General features: G+C 37.8%; 1 protein-coding gene across 5 annotated transcripts in view; it reads left to right on the forward strand.

Annotated features, from left to right (window-relative positions):
- EFR3A (EFR3 homolog A) overlaps positions 1 to 12843 on the forward strand; it is a 76861-nt gene extending 64018 nt beyond the window's left edge. For 4 of the 5 annotated variants that reach the window (XM_014965489.1, XM_014965490.1, XM_014965487.1 and 1 more), the window contains 5 exons: positions 3486 to 3574; positions 6716 to 6764; positions 7852 to 7955; positions 8577 to 8626; positions 9849 to 12843. In XM_014965489.1, coding sequence (XP_014820975.1) covers positions 3486 to 3574; positions 6716 to 6764; positions 7852 to 7955; positions 8577 to 8626; positions 9849 to 9954 — 398 coding nt within the window. In that variant the 3' untranslated portion in view covers positions 9955 to 12843. The remainder of the gene's footprint in view (positions 1 to 3485; positions 3575 to 6715; positions 6765 to 7851; positions 7956 to 8576; positions 8627 to 9848) is intronic. The other variant, XM_014965488.1, reaches the window with a different exon arrangement.
- Positions 12844 to 16228: the final 3385 nt, after the last annotated feature.

Genomic DNA, 16228 nt, shown 5'->3' on the forward strand with positions numbered 1-16228 from the left:
TAACTCAGACTGGTTTCCTGTTGATTATCATATCTGATTAGGATCATTAATCTCTGATCCTGTAAGATGCTGAGCTTCCAATTGTTTTCATTTAACAAAAGCAGGACCAAAGAGAATATTTTGGAATTCTAAAACTTTTCATTTTGACATAAATGTTTAATTTCTACTATTTATATATAATGCTAGAATATAGTGTTTCAAAATATATGAATAATTTTAGTAAAAGATCAATTTTTTGTATATTACTATGAAAGTTATGGTTGGACTCAAAAAGCCAGTAAAGATTCTATCCTAGTTATTTGTATTATTTCTGAATATTCATGGCATAGTGCTTAACAATGACTTAGAGACATAAAATCATCAGCCTTTGATTCAGTTTGTAGTACTTATCAGTTTGAAAGACATTCATATTTGTAACTTTTTGTACCTTGTTCTCTTCCTTATTTGGGGCAGGAAGGAAGCTGATAATTTGAATGTACATTTGATCGGTTTTTGTCTATACGTATGTAATTTGTTTTAATTTAGCTCTATTTCCATCAGGCAAAAAACCTCATAAATGCAGACACAAGTTAAAAGGTAAAAATGAGTTGTAGGTCAGCCTGCTCTCCTGCTAGCTGTGGTGCGTGTATAGGATGTGCACAGTCAAAAAAAAAATAATTATGCTTTTAGAAGGCCTTTAGACCTCCAAGCCATAATTTGTGCTGTACTTAGAGTTTCCTTCCGCTTTGTTTTTGTTTTATTTCCTTGATATAGCTGTAGCAATGTTAGCTGCTACAAGGTTTGCCTTTGTCTTTACTCTATTTGCAACTCCATGGTGTGGTAGCTTCCTGTTTTCTGTTCCTGAGGAGGTAGTAGGGCTACAGGTATCATTTTAGTGACAGGACTAATTACCTCCTTGAGTGACATGACAAGAACTTGGTAGAAAGTTGGACGAAGCTTACATTTTTCACAGAATGGTGATTCTCGCTCACTGGCTGTCCCGGGTAGGGGTCCATTAGTGGGACATGCACATGTGCATATGGTCTGTGTGCACCTCACCTGTAGCTGGGCTTAGAGGCTGGCTGGCCACCAGCTGTCTCCTGGTTCCCAGTCTCCCCAGTCACTGACATGTGAGTCCCCTGGGCCTGCAGCCCCAGCCCAGCTGCTGGCACAGATCCCTCTGGTGCACAGTAACACACTCACTTGTGCACACATTGGTTTTTGGTCAACCCCCCCAGGCTCCATGGTCTGTCTGACAGTTGGCCTGGACCTCCTGGTTGCCCCAGGTGGTCTCCCTCTCAGAGACTCACAGAGGCAGACACCCATGGACACCCCTAGTCTCAGGCCGCTTCACCTACGCTGGTCCACCTTGATATTCCCTTGTGGTCACACACTGATGCACCTTTGCTCACTCCAGAAGTAGAGGCTCTCTGACCCATGGTCTGGCTCCAGTCGCTGCACTCAGATCCTCTTGCACACACCTGCACACATAATGGAGTCCCTCACCCAGGGAAAGAGAAATGGGATTTTATGGGAAGCCAGGACAGGCTACACTGATGAGGCTCAGGACGTGGCCTGATGCACATACTGATCAACAACCAGTTTACATGGGACTTATGCCTTTATCCCCTTATCCCTCTATTTTCCTTGCTTGCTCCTTCTCAAACCATCTCAACCCTCCCTTGATTCCTCCCCTAAACATCCCACACTAAGCCTTGTGCAATCCTAAGATGCTCTTCCCCTGCATCCCACAATGTGTCCTGTACCCCGGTCACTGATCCTGCTTCCATCAGTGAGGTGACCCATAGAGTTGCTCCCGTTGTCCCATGAGGTGGGTGCCATTCCCAGATCGTGAGGCCAAGACTCCTGGGACAGCTCTAGTGGGGACTGGGGCAGCGGGAATTGGGGCTCCACCACTGGCCCCGTTCCTCTGAGCTCCTCTGTGTGTGTGTGGAGACAAGCTTTATGTCATATCACAGAAAAAAAAAGCCATTTTCCTAGCTTTTTACCCACTTAATGTGTTGAAATTAGAGATGAATGGGCATTTTTATTAGGCAAGTATAGTGAGGCATCCGTTATGAAAATGAATTCTATCCAAAGTAGTCCCCAAAATTTACCCTCTGGTGTTTGCATGTCAATTCTAGAGAGAGCAGCAAGATGGCAGCAAAGATGTAGGATTGTCTTGTGTTTACTCTCGAGGGCTGAGGTGCTTTCCTCAGACTCTGTATGTATTGGGTCATGTACCAGTGAGCTGTCAGGGATTAAAAATTAAGCAAATCCTTCAAAATGCCACTTGAATGCTCACGGACTCTGAGAACCTGGCAAAGGTAGCTGGAATTCAGGTGTTTTTCCCTAATCTTTTTCTTTCACTGCCTCTTGATCTTAAATCGGGCTTTCAAATATATGACTTCTGAAAGTTATTTCAGGATTTTTAAAAGCTGAGTGTGTTTAGCTCTGCTGGAATGAATTCTGTTTGTTCATGCTCAATATTTGCACTGCAAAAGCGCTTTAAAGTGGTTTAAACAAAGGTTGTGGAAGAACCAGCATAAATTACCTTGTGGTAGAGGAGTTTTACAGTCATTCTCCTTAGCTTTATCTTGGTATCAAGTGCCTGTAGGTGCTTCTGTGTGCAGTGCAAGTCATTAAATACTAATGGCCTGCTCCAAATGGCTTAATATTGGCTAAAATCTAAAATGTGACATTGCAATTCATGATTTTCTAAGTGAGATTCATGAAAGTCAGGCCACTCAAGTTTCCATTTGTCAGAGGATCCTCATGACACATCTGTAAATGTATTTTTACTGTTTTTTTTAATCTTATGTTAGTATATTAATTGTCAAAAATGAGAGAAGATTTTTTGTGTGTTGCCTCAGAAATACAGTTAGAAAAGGAAAATCAGTCCACTTGATGGATCATTTGTTCATATCTGCCTAAGCATTAGTAAAATTGTGTTCCTGGTGGCATCAGCACAGTTGGTCTTATTCTGGCTACTTTTTAGGCCAGCTGGACTTGCTCAAATGTTTGTAGTAGGTTAGAAATGGAGAGGGTTTTTTTCACCAAGTTTTAGACTCACTGAATATGGTACGTGTAGCAACAAGAATAAGGAAGTATCATTGTTCACTTCCATTCAGAAATCTATTTCTTCTGTAAACGAGTCACCTTCTGAGAAGCCTTTTTCTCTTTCGGAATACCTTCAAATTCAGACGTTAATATTTCAATTTCACAACTAAAAAAATAAGTCAGGCTTTGTAAATTACTCAGCAGCAATACGTCATCTTGTACTATGTTATTTATTATGTATTTGAATAAGATTTCATCTCGTTTTTCTAAATCCTAGGCTTTCGAGGGAAAGTTGGCAAGATCTGGGATGAGAGGGAGAAGGGACAATAAAAAGGTTCTCGGGTTTAACAGGCATATAGAAACAAATCTGCATCTGATGTGTAGAAATTTGATTGATTGTGTTTTAGCTATTACACAAAAAGTGAGATAAGTGGGTTTTCTTCTAGATGAGGACAGACTCTCCAGGAGGAAGAGTATTGTGGACACGGTGTCCATTCAGGTGGATATTCTGCCTGGCAACAACACAGAGGATAAGGTATGAAAATCACAGGATATTTTAAAGGGGCATCTTTGGGGTGGTGAGGGGTGAATGCAAATGAAGTTTTCCTGAAAAGTCTGATATCTAATTGTTCTAGCAGGGCTTAAATGCTTTGGGGGGTTGTCTTTTTTAACTCTTACATTTGTAGAAATGTGCTGTCAGAGGCACTGATCTTGCCATCTAAAAATGTGAAGTATTTTGTCAGTACAGTTTTTACAGGTGGTACTGCAGAATTTTACAGGTGGCAGTAAGTATATATATATAACTGCTATTTTATGACTAAATGCTCTAAAATATTTTCTTTGCCTTTTGAGGGATCAAATAAAAATGCCGCATCTGTATGTATCCCTGCATCATTTGAAGTGTCTGAGAGTCTCCTTCGTCACCATGGGGCTGACAGATATGAGACTAGTGGGAGGCCTGCTGTCCTTTAGAGGGGCAGGTAAAAGCTAGGCAGGCTCCATACACCACACGGTGCTGCAGTGTCACTTTTCCCTTCCAGAAGAACCTGACACTCAGTGCTTCAAAGGCACGGGAAGGATAAGGTAGCAACAGAAAGTTCATAGGGAGGGTACAGGAGCTGATGCTAATTATCCCTTAGGAAGACTGCGTTATAATTAAAATTATCCCACATCTTTTGACACTTCATTTGAAGTATTTCTTAAAATAAATTTCCATTTCTACTGAATGTTTTTCAAGGTTCTGCTGATTTCTATTAACCAGATTTCTGCTGGCTGCGGTGGAGATTAGCTGTTGAAATTACTGGCTGGGGACATCAAACAGAATGTGGGGACGGTCAGGCTGAATATTAGTTAAAAATGCAATTTTAAGCTGATGAAAAGGAGCAAGCCTCATTTTAGAACTTAGTGACAGAAGTGATTTATATTTTGCATTATTATTATTATTATTATTATTATTATTATTCCTTTCTTCTTTGTGTTGATGGTACCTCAGATGATATTCTGTGTTTGCTTCTTGCTGTTGTTTTTTAACAAGGGTACAGATAAACTGGGTAAAAGTTTAGGAGAAAGAAGAAAGAAATGTTTAAAAAAAAGCCAAATTATCACATTCTTTAGCTTTCTGAAGAAAGTAAATGCTCTTAGTAGGAGTGGGGGTGTTTGCTCTTGGTATCATTTTTTAATCTCATGTATTATATGTGACTGAACATTTCTTTTGAAGGTAGAATTAAATGAGAGAAGCTTCTTTTTCAGATTTGAAATGTTTATGTGGATGTTATGTTAAGCATTGATATATAGACATTTTTTGAACAGGATTTGACAGTTGCAGATAAATCAAAATCTGTGTATGAGTTCTCAGTTGAATGTGATACAGTATCTTGGATAATGAATTACTGTTTGTCCCTTAAAAACAAGAATTTTCTTAATTGGAAACACCTGAAACAAAGTATGTAGATCATATTGCTATATAGATTAGTAAACATGATGTAATCCATAACTGTCAGCAGAATTAAACTGCATAAAAAGAACATAGGGGTTTATGATAGAAAGGGTAAACTGCGTAATTAATGGAAGTTTTAGAATTAACGATGAATGGTGTCATTTCTGCACAGTCTGAGGTAGAACACTGTTTATCCATAAAATATCTATTATTATATACAAAATTAATGCAATTCTTTGTCAGCACAATCAAAAATTTTGTTGTGGGAAATCTGTTAGTGAATCCTGTTCAGGAAGATGGTTTATTCCGTAGTTATCTCCATTTATAAGATGAAAGCACTTGTAAAAGCAGCTAGTGCTTCTGTGATATTAATAACCATACATAATGCTGGCTAATATTAGCAGCTACTATGGATCTTAATTAGAAATCTGAAAGGCTGCCATAGACAAGCAATTTTCACCAAATATGAATCATATAGAAGGTGATTATTTCAAAACCTGACGACTTTTTATGTCTACCTATATCCACAAACATTTGACATAACGGGTGTTTTGCTGTTAATTTATTAACCTTTTATATATCCAGAGGTAGAGAATACAACGATACTGTAGTAAAATCTGTTAGAAAAATATCATTTATGGCTCCATCTTCTGAAATAATACTGATGCAAAAAGGAAACGGCCGCTACTTCTGGCTTTTCCACTTACAGTAGGTCAAGCCAATGAATTAAAAAATTCAAAGAGTTCAGGATCTTCTGAATTGGGTGAAATAACTTTTTGCTACCATACAGGTCTTTTATCTTAAATCATGTTAGACCATTCTAAACAATTAGTGTTCATAAAGAAAAAGGCAAGTGCTGCCTGTTTACATGTAGTTAGCTGTGAAGGATTAGTGTAAGGCTGTCCAAGCCAAGAAACCATGTTTTATGTTCAGCTGAGTGCTGTTCTGCCATCTAAGCATTCTCCCCTGATATTATCACAGTGGTTTCACTGTAAATATGATATAGAAACGGTAGGTCTATAAAGAATTGAAACGCAAAAATCCATGAGCTGGAGCTCTTCAGGGCAATGTTCATGTGTCTGTGGTAATTTTGCAGCCCCAAGCAATTCCTAATGAGGTGCATCTGCAGCAGCAAATGGGTATTTGTGTTGCTAAAGGAACACATTTTCTCAGCGCATCAGACAACGCTTCTTAGGAAGAGCCCTTTAGCTCCAATGCTTATGGCATGAACACCAAATTATTTGGAGGCCCCTACTGGTATGAAATTAGCCTAAGGGAAAAACCACTTTCCACTCTACCAACCACTACCACCTCTCCCTTTAGTATCACGTTGCTGGTAACTCAGTCTCAGGGAACAACTGCAATAATTCACAACAGCTGTCCAAGAGCCAGAACTGAGGCTTGGCAGGGTAGAAACACTGCAAGTATTCCAGACCCAAAGGAGTTTTCTGCCAAAATTCAAGTCCTTTTCCAAAGTATTGGTGCCATAGAGTGTCTTGACCAGAATTTGGAAAGTGTTCCTTGATCTCATTTGATGCAAATTTCCTCACTAATTGCAGTGGCTTAAAACTGTGAATTAGCGGTCTGTCGTCTGCTGTAGAATCTCCAGATTCAGCTATCAGAAACTTGTAAGGCAGAAAAGTTCTGTGGCCATTTTGACCTTTTGCATTTATCACATTCTGTATTTTATAGAATCTTCTTATATGTGAGGCTTAAGGGGTTTTGTTTCTTTGTGTTTAGATGGATACTACTGAAGAAATCACCTTCGAAGCTTTGAAGAAAGCAATTGGTAAGAATTATAACAATTGTGTTATGCAGCATAGGTTTTAATTACTGTGGAATTGCTAGAGAAAAAGCTGTTGCCAGAATAGCATAATTAAAATATTACATTTGTTTCTCTTTAGCTAGTAAATTTATTTAAAACTTCAGTTATTTATTTCTAAATTTCTGAAATGATACCTGGATAATTTTAGTGAATTAATTTTCTGACTGAATGAAAAGCATCTGGAAATATCTGTCATCTATTAAATTTGCCCCTACAGACCAAGCCATAAATAATGTGAGATTTTTGAATTCCATTGAGTGATTATTTTTAAAGCAACTTAAATATTTTTTACACGCTAAGATTTTCAGGTCTGCAATACATTTAGAAAATAGATTAGAAGACACACATTGTGGACTTCAAAAACACTCAATTTTTTTAATGTATTGATATCCATTTGTCTGATTTGTTTAAAACAAAATTTTTCTGACAGAACTCAGAATTATCCACTTTCCTTTCTTCTTGTCACCATAATTAATTACTAATTAATGTTGTCCAGTCCACCGAAATCCTGTCAAAAACATGTATTAGACATGGATCTTTTAAACCACAGACACTCATGTTTTAAACAATAATCCAATCTGACAGTTTGCCAAACCTGCCTATTCACAGAGGTACTTAAATTCATTAGATGCTGGGAAGTTCCAGCTGGTTGTAGGTTCATTCAACCTGTGGAGGTTGAACTTGCTTTTCTCAAATTCAAAGAAACTCCTGCCCACCTGCCTGCACGGTACTGGGAGGGGAGGATATTCCCTTTTTTCTCTTGAAGCTGAACCTGTGTCCAGTGAGTGAGAAGAGCAGTCTTGAGGCCAGATCATAAAGCAAAAGGAAGCTGGATGTAATCATAATTAAAGTACGTAGTAAGAAAGGGGCAAAACTCAAACCAGGTCCCTGAAATTGTACCTGCCTTTTGCTATAGGAGCAATAACAGATGAGGTTTCATCACTTCAAACACAGTGCTTGTTTGCTTCTGCAGTGCACATTTGAAGGTTTATACCGCTTACACTTGATACACAAAGATTACATTTGTCATTTTTTTAATTTTGTTTTTAAGATAACAATGGGCTTGAAGAACAGGAGAAAGAAAAAAGGCGTCTTGTGATTGAAAAGTTCCAAAAGGCACCATTTGAAGAAATTGCAGCACAGTGTGAAACCAAAGTGAGTTTCTGAAAAATATTGTGCAGCATTGAAAATATTAGTATAACCATTAATGGGGTTGTGCTGGCTAAAGGTAATTTCTGTTAACGTGTCACTGCTGCTGTTAATTCTAAAGAAATTTGTTTCTTTGTCTTCAGCTGTTGTCTCCACTATTATCAAAGTTGAGAAATTCCAGTTATTTAAAATGTGCTTTTGAGCATTCCCAGACCATTTGAAAAGGAATGGAAATCTCATACACTCTTCATCTTAATGTTTTCCTTACTGTCTTTGAAATCTAGATTCACAGTCCATTCCTATTTCATCCTGGGGTAACTGGAGCTGTATTTACCCCATTATATATTTTCAATGACTAAGTGTATTTCAGGTTTGTTAAACTCCTATCTGCAACAGCAGCATTTGCTATACAGCACCTTGCACTCCAAGATCATCTCGCTCAGTCTCATGCGCCTCTTCAGGGCTCAGAACCCTTGCAGCAGTGAGAAAAGAAATCGAGATAGGAAACGTTGCTTAGATTTGCCATGTGATGTGGAACACACTCACAGAGCACGGCCTGGCACATTCATTTGAGCTTGGTTCAATATATAGTAGTTAATGATTCAATTTTTCATTTTTTTTTCCTAGGCAAACTTGCTTCATGATAGACTTGCACAGATACTGGAACTCACCATTCGGTAAGACTTTATGCAAGAAGAATATGAGGAATGAAACATGAGTTATAAAGCAGTTGTGACTACTTTCCGGTGCCCATGTCATAGTCTTCACATATAACAAGCAGAAAATAATTGATTTAACTGAATGTTGTGCTTTAACCCTGGTATGCATTTAAGCCCTACCCAGCCACTCCCCCTCAGTGGGATGGGGAAGAGAATTGGAAGGGTGAAAGTGAGAAAACTCGTGGGCTGAGATAAAGACAGTTTAATAGATAAAGCAGAAGGTACATGTGCAAGGAAAGCAAAATAAGGATTCATTCACAATTTCAGGTGTTTAGCCGTTTCCAGGAAAGCAGGGCTTCAGTGTGCATAACAGTTACTTGGGAAGATAAATGCCATCTCTCCAGATGTCCTCCCCTTCCTTCTACTTCTGTAAAGCTATTCTTGCTGAGCAGATATCATATGGTATGGAATATCCCTTTGGTCAGTTGGGGTCAGCTGTCCCAGCTGTGTCCCCTCCCAACTTCTTGGCCACCCCAGCCTACTCACTGGTGGGGGTGGTGTGAGGACCAGAAAAGGTCTTTACATTCTGTAAGCACTGTTCAGCAGTAATGAAAACATCCCTTGTTATCCCTTTGTTTTGGTCACAAATCCAAACCACAGCACCATACAAGCTACCATGAAGAAAATTAACTCTATGCCAGCCAAAACCAGTACACTGAAAAAGAGCAATCTTCATCTAAAAAAGTCACTTGGATTTTCTTGTTATTATTTTGAATCTTTTAGATAGTGAAGAATATCCAGAAACCACGTTATAGTATACTTCTTCTCTTGTATTATTCCTATGTATATCAGTAGTATTGAAGAATGCTGGGGTTTTTCCTACTGCTGTATCTGTTTGAGAAAGTAATTAGATACTGAACAGTCAAAATGGTACATGACATTATTATAGAGAGTTGTGCACATCTGTTGAGCAGTATAAATAGTATTTGTTAGTAACAAAATGCATTTTCATAGTTCTATGACTTTTGTGAAGTTGGTGGTTTAGACCAGAGTACAAAAAAAAAAAACAACCCAAGGTGTGATAATTTCATTAGAATTTCAGGAATAGGATAAAATACTGATGTTTGGGGTTGGGTGGGTAGTTTACTCTTATTTCGCAGCTGTTAATGTATAAAGTTGTAAAAGAGAAAGCCATCCATACAGTTATAAATTATATATATTGATCATTCTTCTCACACAGTCCTCCGCCCAGCCCCTCAGGAACGATGACCATTACTGCTGGACATGCTCATTACCAGTCTGTTCCAGTCTATGAGATGAAGTTTCCGGATCTTTGTGTGTATTAAGTGTCTTCTGAAGTCTGCTGGACATTATTTAGAGTAGAGTACAATAGAAAGAACAAGATGAGTTTTCAAATTTTATCGTTTATTTCATCTAAACTAACTTTAAAATCATGATGGGCATGAGCCAAATATAGATTACAGTAGCCAAATTCATGAGACTGTCCTGAGTTGTTTTCTTCTGTAATATATTTGAAGTTAGGTCTTTCATATATCATGTTTCTTCATTTTCATATCTGACTACATATAAAAGTCGGATTTAAAACTTGTCTTGCCATATAGATGAGTATTTCAGTTACTCTAGGAATTTGTATTTCTGTAAATTCCTTTAGGCTGAGGCATTGTAACTGAAGAACCTGTTAAAGCTTTTTCTTTTTTTTTTTTTTTGTTTTGTTGTGGTTTTTTGTTCATCTCCACCTCAATTATATATCTAAATAGAATGCTTTTGGCTTGCTTCATTTTAATAAATGAAACCAGTGGAGTGCTCCCTTAGCTCCCTTTTGTCCATGCTGTTACAGCTAGTCAACTTGTTTATTTTGGAATGTATGGAAAAAAAATAATACTTTACATGTGTTCAAGTACAGTAAATGAATTAATGGACACTTGTTAAGTATTTTTTTGATGCATCACATAACATGCTTTTTAGATATATACTCCCAGTATATGTCCTGTGTTTCTTGCTAAAAGTTAAATGCTTTGCATAAAGAGGAGAAATTTCCTCTTGAAGCACTGAACTGTGCAATATTTTTCATGTCTTAAGGTGTATCGTTTACAGACTGTACTTTTGAAAATGCAGTAGTACTTTACTGTCCGCTTTAGTATAAATACGAGAGATATATTTAGTATAGCAGAAAATAAACAGAGGGCATTTTAAATCATAAATACAGAAATCAAAAATATATTCTGTGAGGTATTTCACTGTAGTTTATTACAGCTTTTTAATGATATTTTAGAAATTGAAAGAAAAATGGATGAAACCATTTAAAGACCAAGAATTTATTACCTGTGTTTTCAAGCAAAAGCATTTTTAGAGATGCATCTCTGTGTTCGTTTTTGTTACATTTCTCAAACCATGAGGAAAATGTGGTAACTTTCATAGGTTTATGTATCTGAGTATACTTTTCAAATGTAAATAAAGTAAAACTCTTGCAGTAAATCTTTGAGGTTTTGATTATAATTGTCAGTGCTGTCTTTATGACTTACCGAATTCCGCAGGCAAAGTGAAAGAACATCTTTCATTGATGCCATGAATATTAAGTTTGAAGTCTCTGAATCTGACTGAAGCAGCATAAACATGAATGAATGATCTCAAATATCTGTAATAAATGTAAGTAATTAAGTCAGCCAGCAGCTTACAAAAACAGTGATCAGGCCGGGAACAAAGCCCTGCCCTGAGCAGGGCCTTGCTTGAGATGACCTTCAGAAGTCCCAACCTCAATTAATCTATGACTGTAAGATCTGAATGGTCACCATGCCCAGCTAATTTGCTGTTTTGAACATTTGCAAACCCACTGTAAAGCAGATTTTAAGTTTTTCGAACTTGAGTCCACTGTTCCATGGACTCCCTTTAAAAGCCTGATGTGACATAACATCAGATCGATACCAGGTACTTAAACCTATGAGATAACGTGCTGAGACTTTCAGAGAGCATTCACAAAACTCAAAAGGTAATTGAGACCTTCTTTTCAGTTTAACAGTGCAATCACAGCTGTTAGTGGATGACGAAACAGCCCCTTATCTACACCATTCCGTTGTGATTTTTACTGCTGCAGCGTGTCAGCCTGATCAGACCACAGTCTACACATAAATAGGACTCTAGCTTTTAGTTTTCACTTTTTGTTTTTTTTTTTTTTTTTTTTAGGTAAGACGTAATAGTTTTTTGACCTATATGAAGAGTGTAATTTTTTAACCAGTAAATCTAACCTAGGGGTACAATGAAAACCACTTATCCACTCTGTCGTTTTTTTTAAGAATAACACTGTGCACTTTTGTACAAAAAGAAAATAAGGAGTCTGAGAAATAAAGAATGTACTTCTGTTTGCACTTCTGCAGAATGGAGACTGTGCTGTAAATACAGGATTGTTGCTGTGACTGAATTCTGTTGCATGAATGCTGCATGTGAAAATAACTAGACTCAGCATTTCATCTTCTGTTCTGTTTATGAAGTGTTTTTCATATATGCTGGTGGTGGCTTTCCATGTTTTCGGCGTTGAGATGAGCTGTGTTTGGGCAATGCAGGTGCTGTGCAGGTGATCACGCAGGGGGTGAAGAGCTTGTAACACTCGGTGTGCTCACGGGATATTTAATTTCTTCCTTTCTGGAAGTTCAGGGAGTCTGTAAGTAAGTTGACAATTGGTTCACTCTGGCCTTTCTAGACAGCTGGGAGGTGGGAGGGGCTGTGAAATGTATTGTTTTGTTAGCTATTACAATATGTAGCTAATGAATGAAACCAAATGAATTAAGAATGCTGTTGTACCATATAAAGCTGCTTTCTTTCACTGAATTTTTTATGTTCTTGAGACAAGTTGCAGAACTTAAAGCTCCATGTGCGTCCTGGCCCTGTGTTACCTGCACCACATGGAGTACTGGCACAGTTATAAATTGGTATCCAGCTGTTTAAATATATTCCAGCTTTTGCTTTGGGTTCTCTTTCCCATTGTGTCACTTTGAAAAATAATAGCTTTTGGTAGTGGGTCACTTTAAAGTGAATTAAATCCTTGTTAATTTCAAAAGATAGAAATAGCTGGTTGTCCAAAATCCGAGTAGGGCTAAATTGTCCATTGTTCTGATGGTCATATATTTCTGTACTGTACGTAATGAACCAGTTCAATAAATGTAAGAACACACTGTGCAATCTATATTTAAGCAATAAAATAAACCAAAATTTAAAATTAATATTTTCTAAGGTGTCACTCTTTATTGCTAACAATTAAAATGTCAATGTCATAATTTTTTGCCCTTTAAAATAAACCTAATCTTACATATTTATTTTTTTTCAAATGTTACAGCACTGCAGCGTTATGAAACGACTGCTTTTATTCATGGTTAAACCATTACTATTACCAAGCCCACCAAAAGTTGAGAATGAAACAATTCAAAAATCAGTTCCTAATCCCAAACAAACTTCAGGAAGGTAAATAAGCTGAGCTTTTCAGACCTACCCCCCTGGTTAAGGAATGTTTCAAGGTTTGTTGTATTGATTTCAAGGAATAAAGCTGTCGGTGTGAGTGATCTGTGTACAGCTCACCCACAGGCAGCGTTTTTCAGTGATGCCATCTAATGAGCCGGAGTATTATGCTCTTGTTTGTTACTCTCCTTTTGGTAGCATTCTTTTATTTAAATAGCTTTCATATTATGCCCTGAAAGAAGCAGGAAGAATTCTTTTTTTCTGTTTCGGGGAAGTAGTTCTAGCTCACATGAGACGTATCCTAATATATAGAGGTTTATATTCTTGTCTTTTTTTTCCCTCGTTCCTAATTTTTGCAAACATTCAATATGTGTTTTTAGGAAATTTGGGAAGGTAGGTGCCTTCTTTCTATAATCTGTGACTCATGGATGCCAGAACCTGCTGTTAAGATGTGTGGTCATCAACCTTTTTTGTTGCTCTGGTTGGTCTGAGCAGGATTTTACCGACAGATACCTCAAACCCATCTGGGGAGAAAACCCTTGGGAGATGATTTGAAATCATACCTAAAGAGAAGGTGTGGAGGTGAGTACCAGATTCTGTCACCCTACCACATGAGACCAGAGGAGGAGGGACAAAAGTGGTGACCGCTGCAGTTGTAAGATAAAACAAAGGTGACCTGTGAAGAGCCACTTTCTGGGTACTGGGGGATTTCTGTCTTAAAAGTTTTTGCTTCTTCACAGCATTGCCTTCATTTGGAAGACTTAACTCGTTCCATGCTCACAGTTTTAATCTCTACTGTGATCAAGATGACCACAACACCTGAATCTGGTTTTCAGAGCTTATGTCTTCCTAAATTATGACAAGTTGTTTATTAAATCATATTCCCAAATCCTTAATGATTTATCAGCTTACAGGCAAAGTAAGCTAAGTGCTTAACAATTTAAAATAAGTAAATCAGTATCTAATGAAGTGGGAAAACTTTTTAGATTATTAATTAATAGATTAGTTGTTTCTTTTAGGGAAACAACTGGGCTTTGGTCAGCTATGCCCCAAATCTTTGAAAAATATAGTGTAAAGCTGCTGTGAGAATGAGAGAAGAAAAAAAGCTGTGCTAGATGTCTTATCTTGTTCTGCTTCTCATTTTTTTTTATTATTTTAGCACTGATCTCTGAGAATGAATAAATCTGGCTAATCATAGCTAGATTATTTTCAGCTTCTCTTTATCAACACAGTTCATATGGTAGTAATTACGGAACAACTTTGGTGTTAGAGTCTTCCTGAAATAAGAGATACTGGAAAAAAGCCTGAAGGAAGTAATGACAACATTGCCTGAATAACAGCTTATTTATATTGTAATTTCTCTCCTACTTGATCAGTTCATATGATCCATCTCTATCTCTGCAATCAGAAAATTCAGCATATCTCCGAGTTGAGTATATGCATGTTATTTGCATAACCATGAATGGAATACTAGTTTCTAATAATTACCAGAAAGGGATGGGTTTTTTTATCTTAAGCGTGTATTTTAAATGCAGGCTTCAGAGCTGCAGCATCAATCAGAGAAATGAGCTTCTGGTATTATTAAGCAGCAATGCACTTAATTCACTTGTTTAAAGGCCAATTTTTCCCATTTCAGCTAATTAGCTATCTGACCTTTTCATTTTCATTTTTATGTATAAACACTGTGCAATATAAAATAGTTTTTCATCACTATGATAAAAGGCTGATAAAAGCTCCAGTTCTGAAACAGGTAAACACATCAGGATAATGCAGATCTCATCCTCAGCGCTGGACAAAAACAGGCATTTTGCAGGTTTGTAGCATTTTCATCAAGTACTGAAATGCCCTCTTTCTATCCAGCATAATGTGTGTGGGGAAAAAAAAGTAAAGTTAATTAAAATGTTGCCTGCTGATAGAATTTCTCCCATCACTTAGCTGTCCTCTCTGCCTTCCCTTAAAGAAAAAGTCTTTATGTTCTCCTGTTTTTTTCACTAGTGCTACTGGTGCAGCCACTGTAAGGCAGGGGATTCAAGGGTTAAATACCTTTGGGTTTGACTTGGTTTGCTTTCAGGGGTGGTTTTTTTTTTTCTGCACTGCAGTTTTAAGGTAGGAAAAATACTGACGGGCGAGTACCACCAGCCAGAGGTTTATCGAATATTAACTGCTTATCGGAGAACATCCACTGGTGTTTTCACCTGCTGTTCTCCCAACATTGTTTTGCAAGGAGATGGAATGATGCAGTTTAATTAATTGCTTCATAACCTGGAAGAACATGGGGAGTGTTTCTGTAGCCAGCATTAGGACACAGTCATCCATCAGTAAGGAACACTTACGTAGAATGAGATTATAGAGAAGAAATCCAGACCTTTCGGAGCAGCAGAATCACTAGAAAGTTTGTAGCAATCCAAGACAAGTTAATTTAGATTGGAAGGGACCTTTAAAAATCATCTAGTCCAAGCCCCTTGCAATGACCAGGGACATCTTCAACTAGACCAGGTTGCTCAGAGCCCTGTCTAACCTGGCCTTGAATGTTTCCAGGGATGGGACATCTACCACACACCTGGGCAAGCAGTGCCAGGGTTTCACCACCCTTATTGTAAAAAATACCTAGTCTAAATCTACCTTTTTTTAGTTTAAACCCATTACCCATTGTCCTGCTAAAAAAATCTGTCCTTGTCTTTCTTATAAGCCCCCTTTAGGTACTGGAAGGCTGCAATAAGGTCTCCCCAGAACCTTTTCTTCTCCAAGAGAGGCTAAATAGTGCCAACTCTCTCAGCCCGTCCTCACAGGAGAGGTGCTCCAGCCCCCTGATCATTTTTGTTACTATTTTTATTGATTTATTTTGATCGAGAAGTCAAACCTTCACTTACAGTTAGATGTGCTTACAGAGGAGGTGCTGTATGAGTGTGGTTTTGCTCTTGCAAAGACGTGCTCAGCAGAAGTATGGAAATATCAGTAATCCCATTGAATAAGAGGTTATGTGCCATTTGGGGCAGGTCACCTTCTGGGTTTGAGCTGTGTCTTTGCATGGTTGTATGCTCTACAACTGAAATCTGATGATAAAGCCATCGAAAAATTATACCTTTGCGTGCACCTTTCATAGCAAAGTCACAAGGTTGTTAATGATTTTGACCTTAGCTGGGGTTTTTTTGG

The sequence above is a fragment of the Calidris pugnax genome, unplaced genomic scaffold (assembly GCF_001431845.1).
Source record: "Calidris pugnax isolate Ruff unplaced genomic scaffold, ASM143184v1 scaffold41, whole genome shotgun sequence".
Classification (NCBI taxonomy): domain Eukaryota; kingdom Metazoa; phylum Chordata; class Aves; order Charadriiformes; family Scolopacidae; genus Calidris; species Calidris pugnax.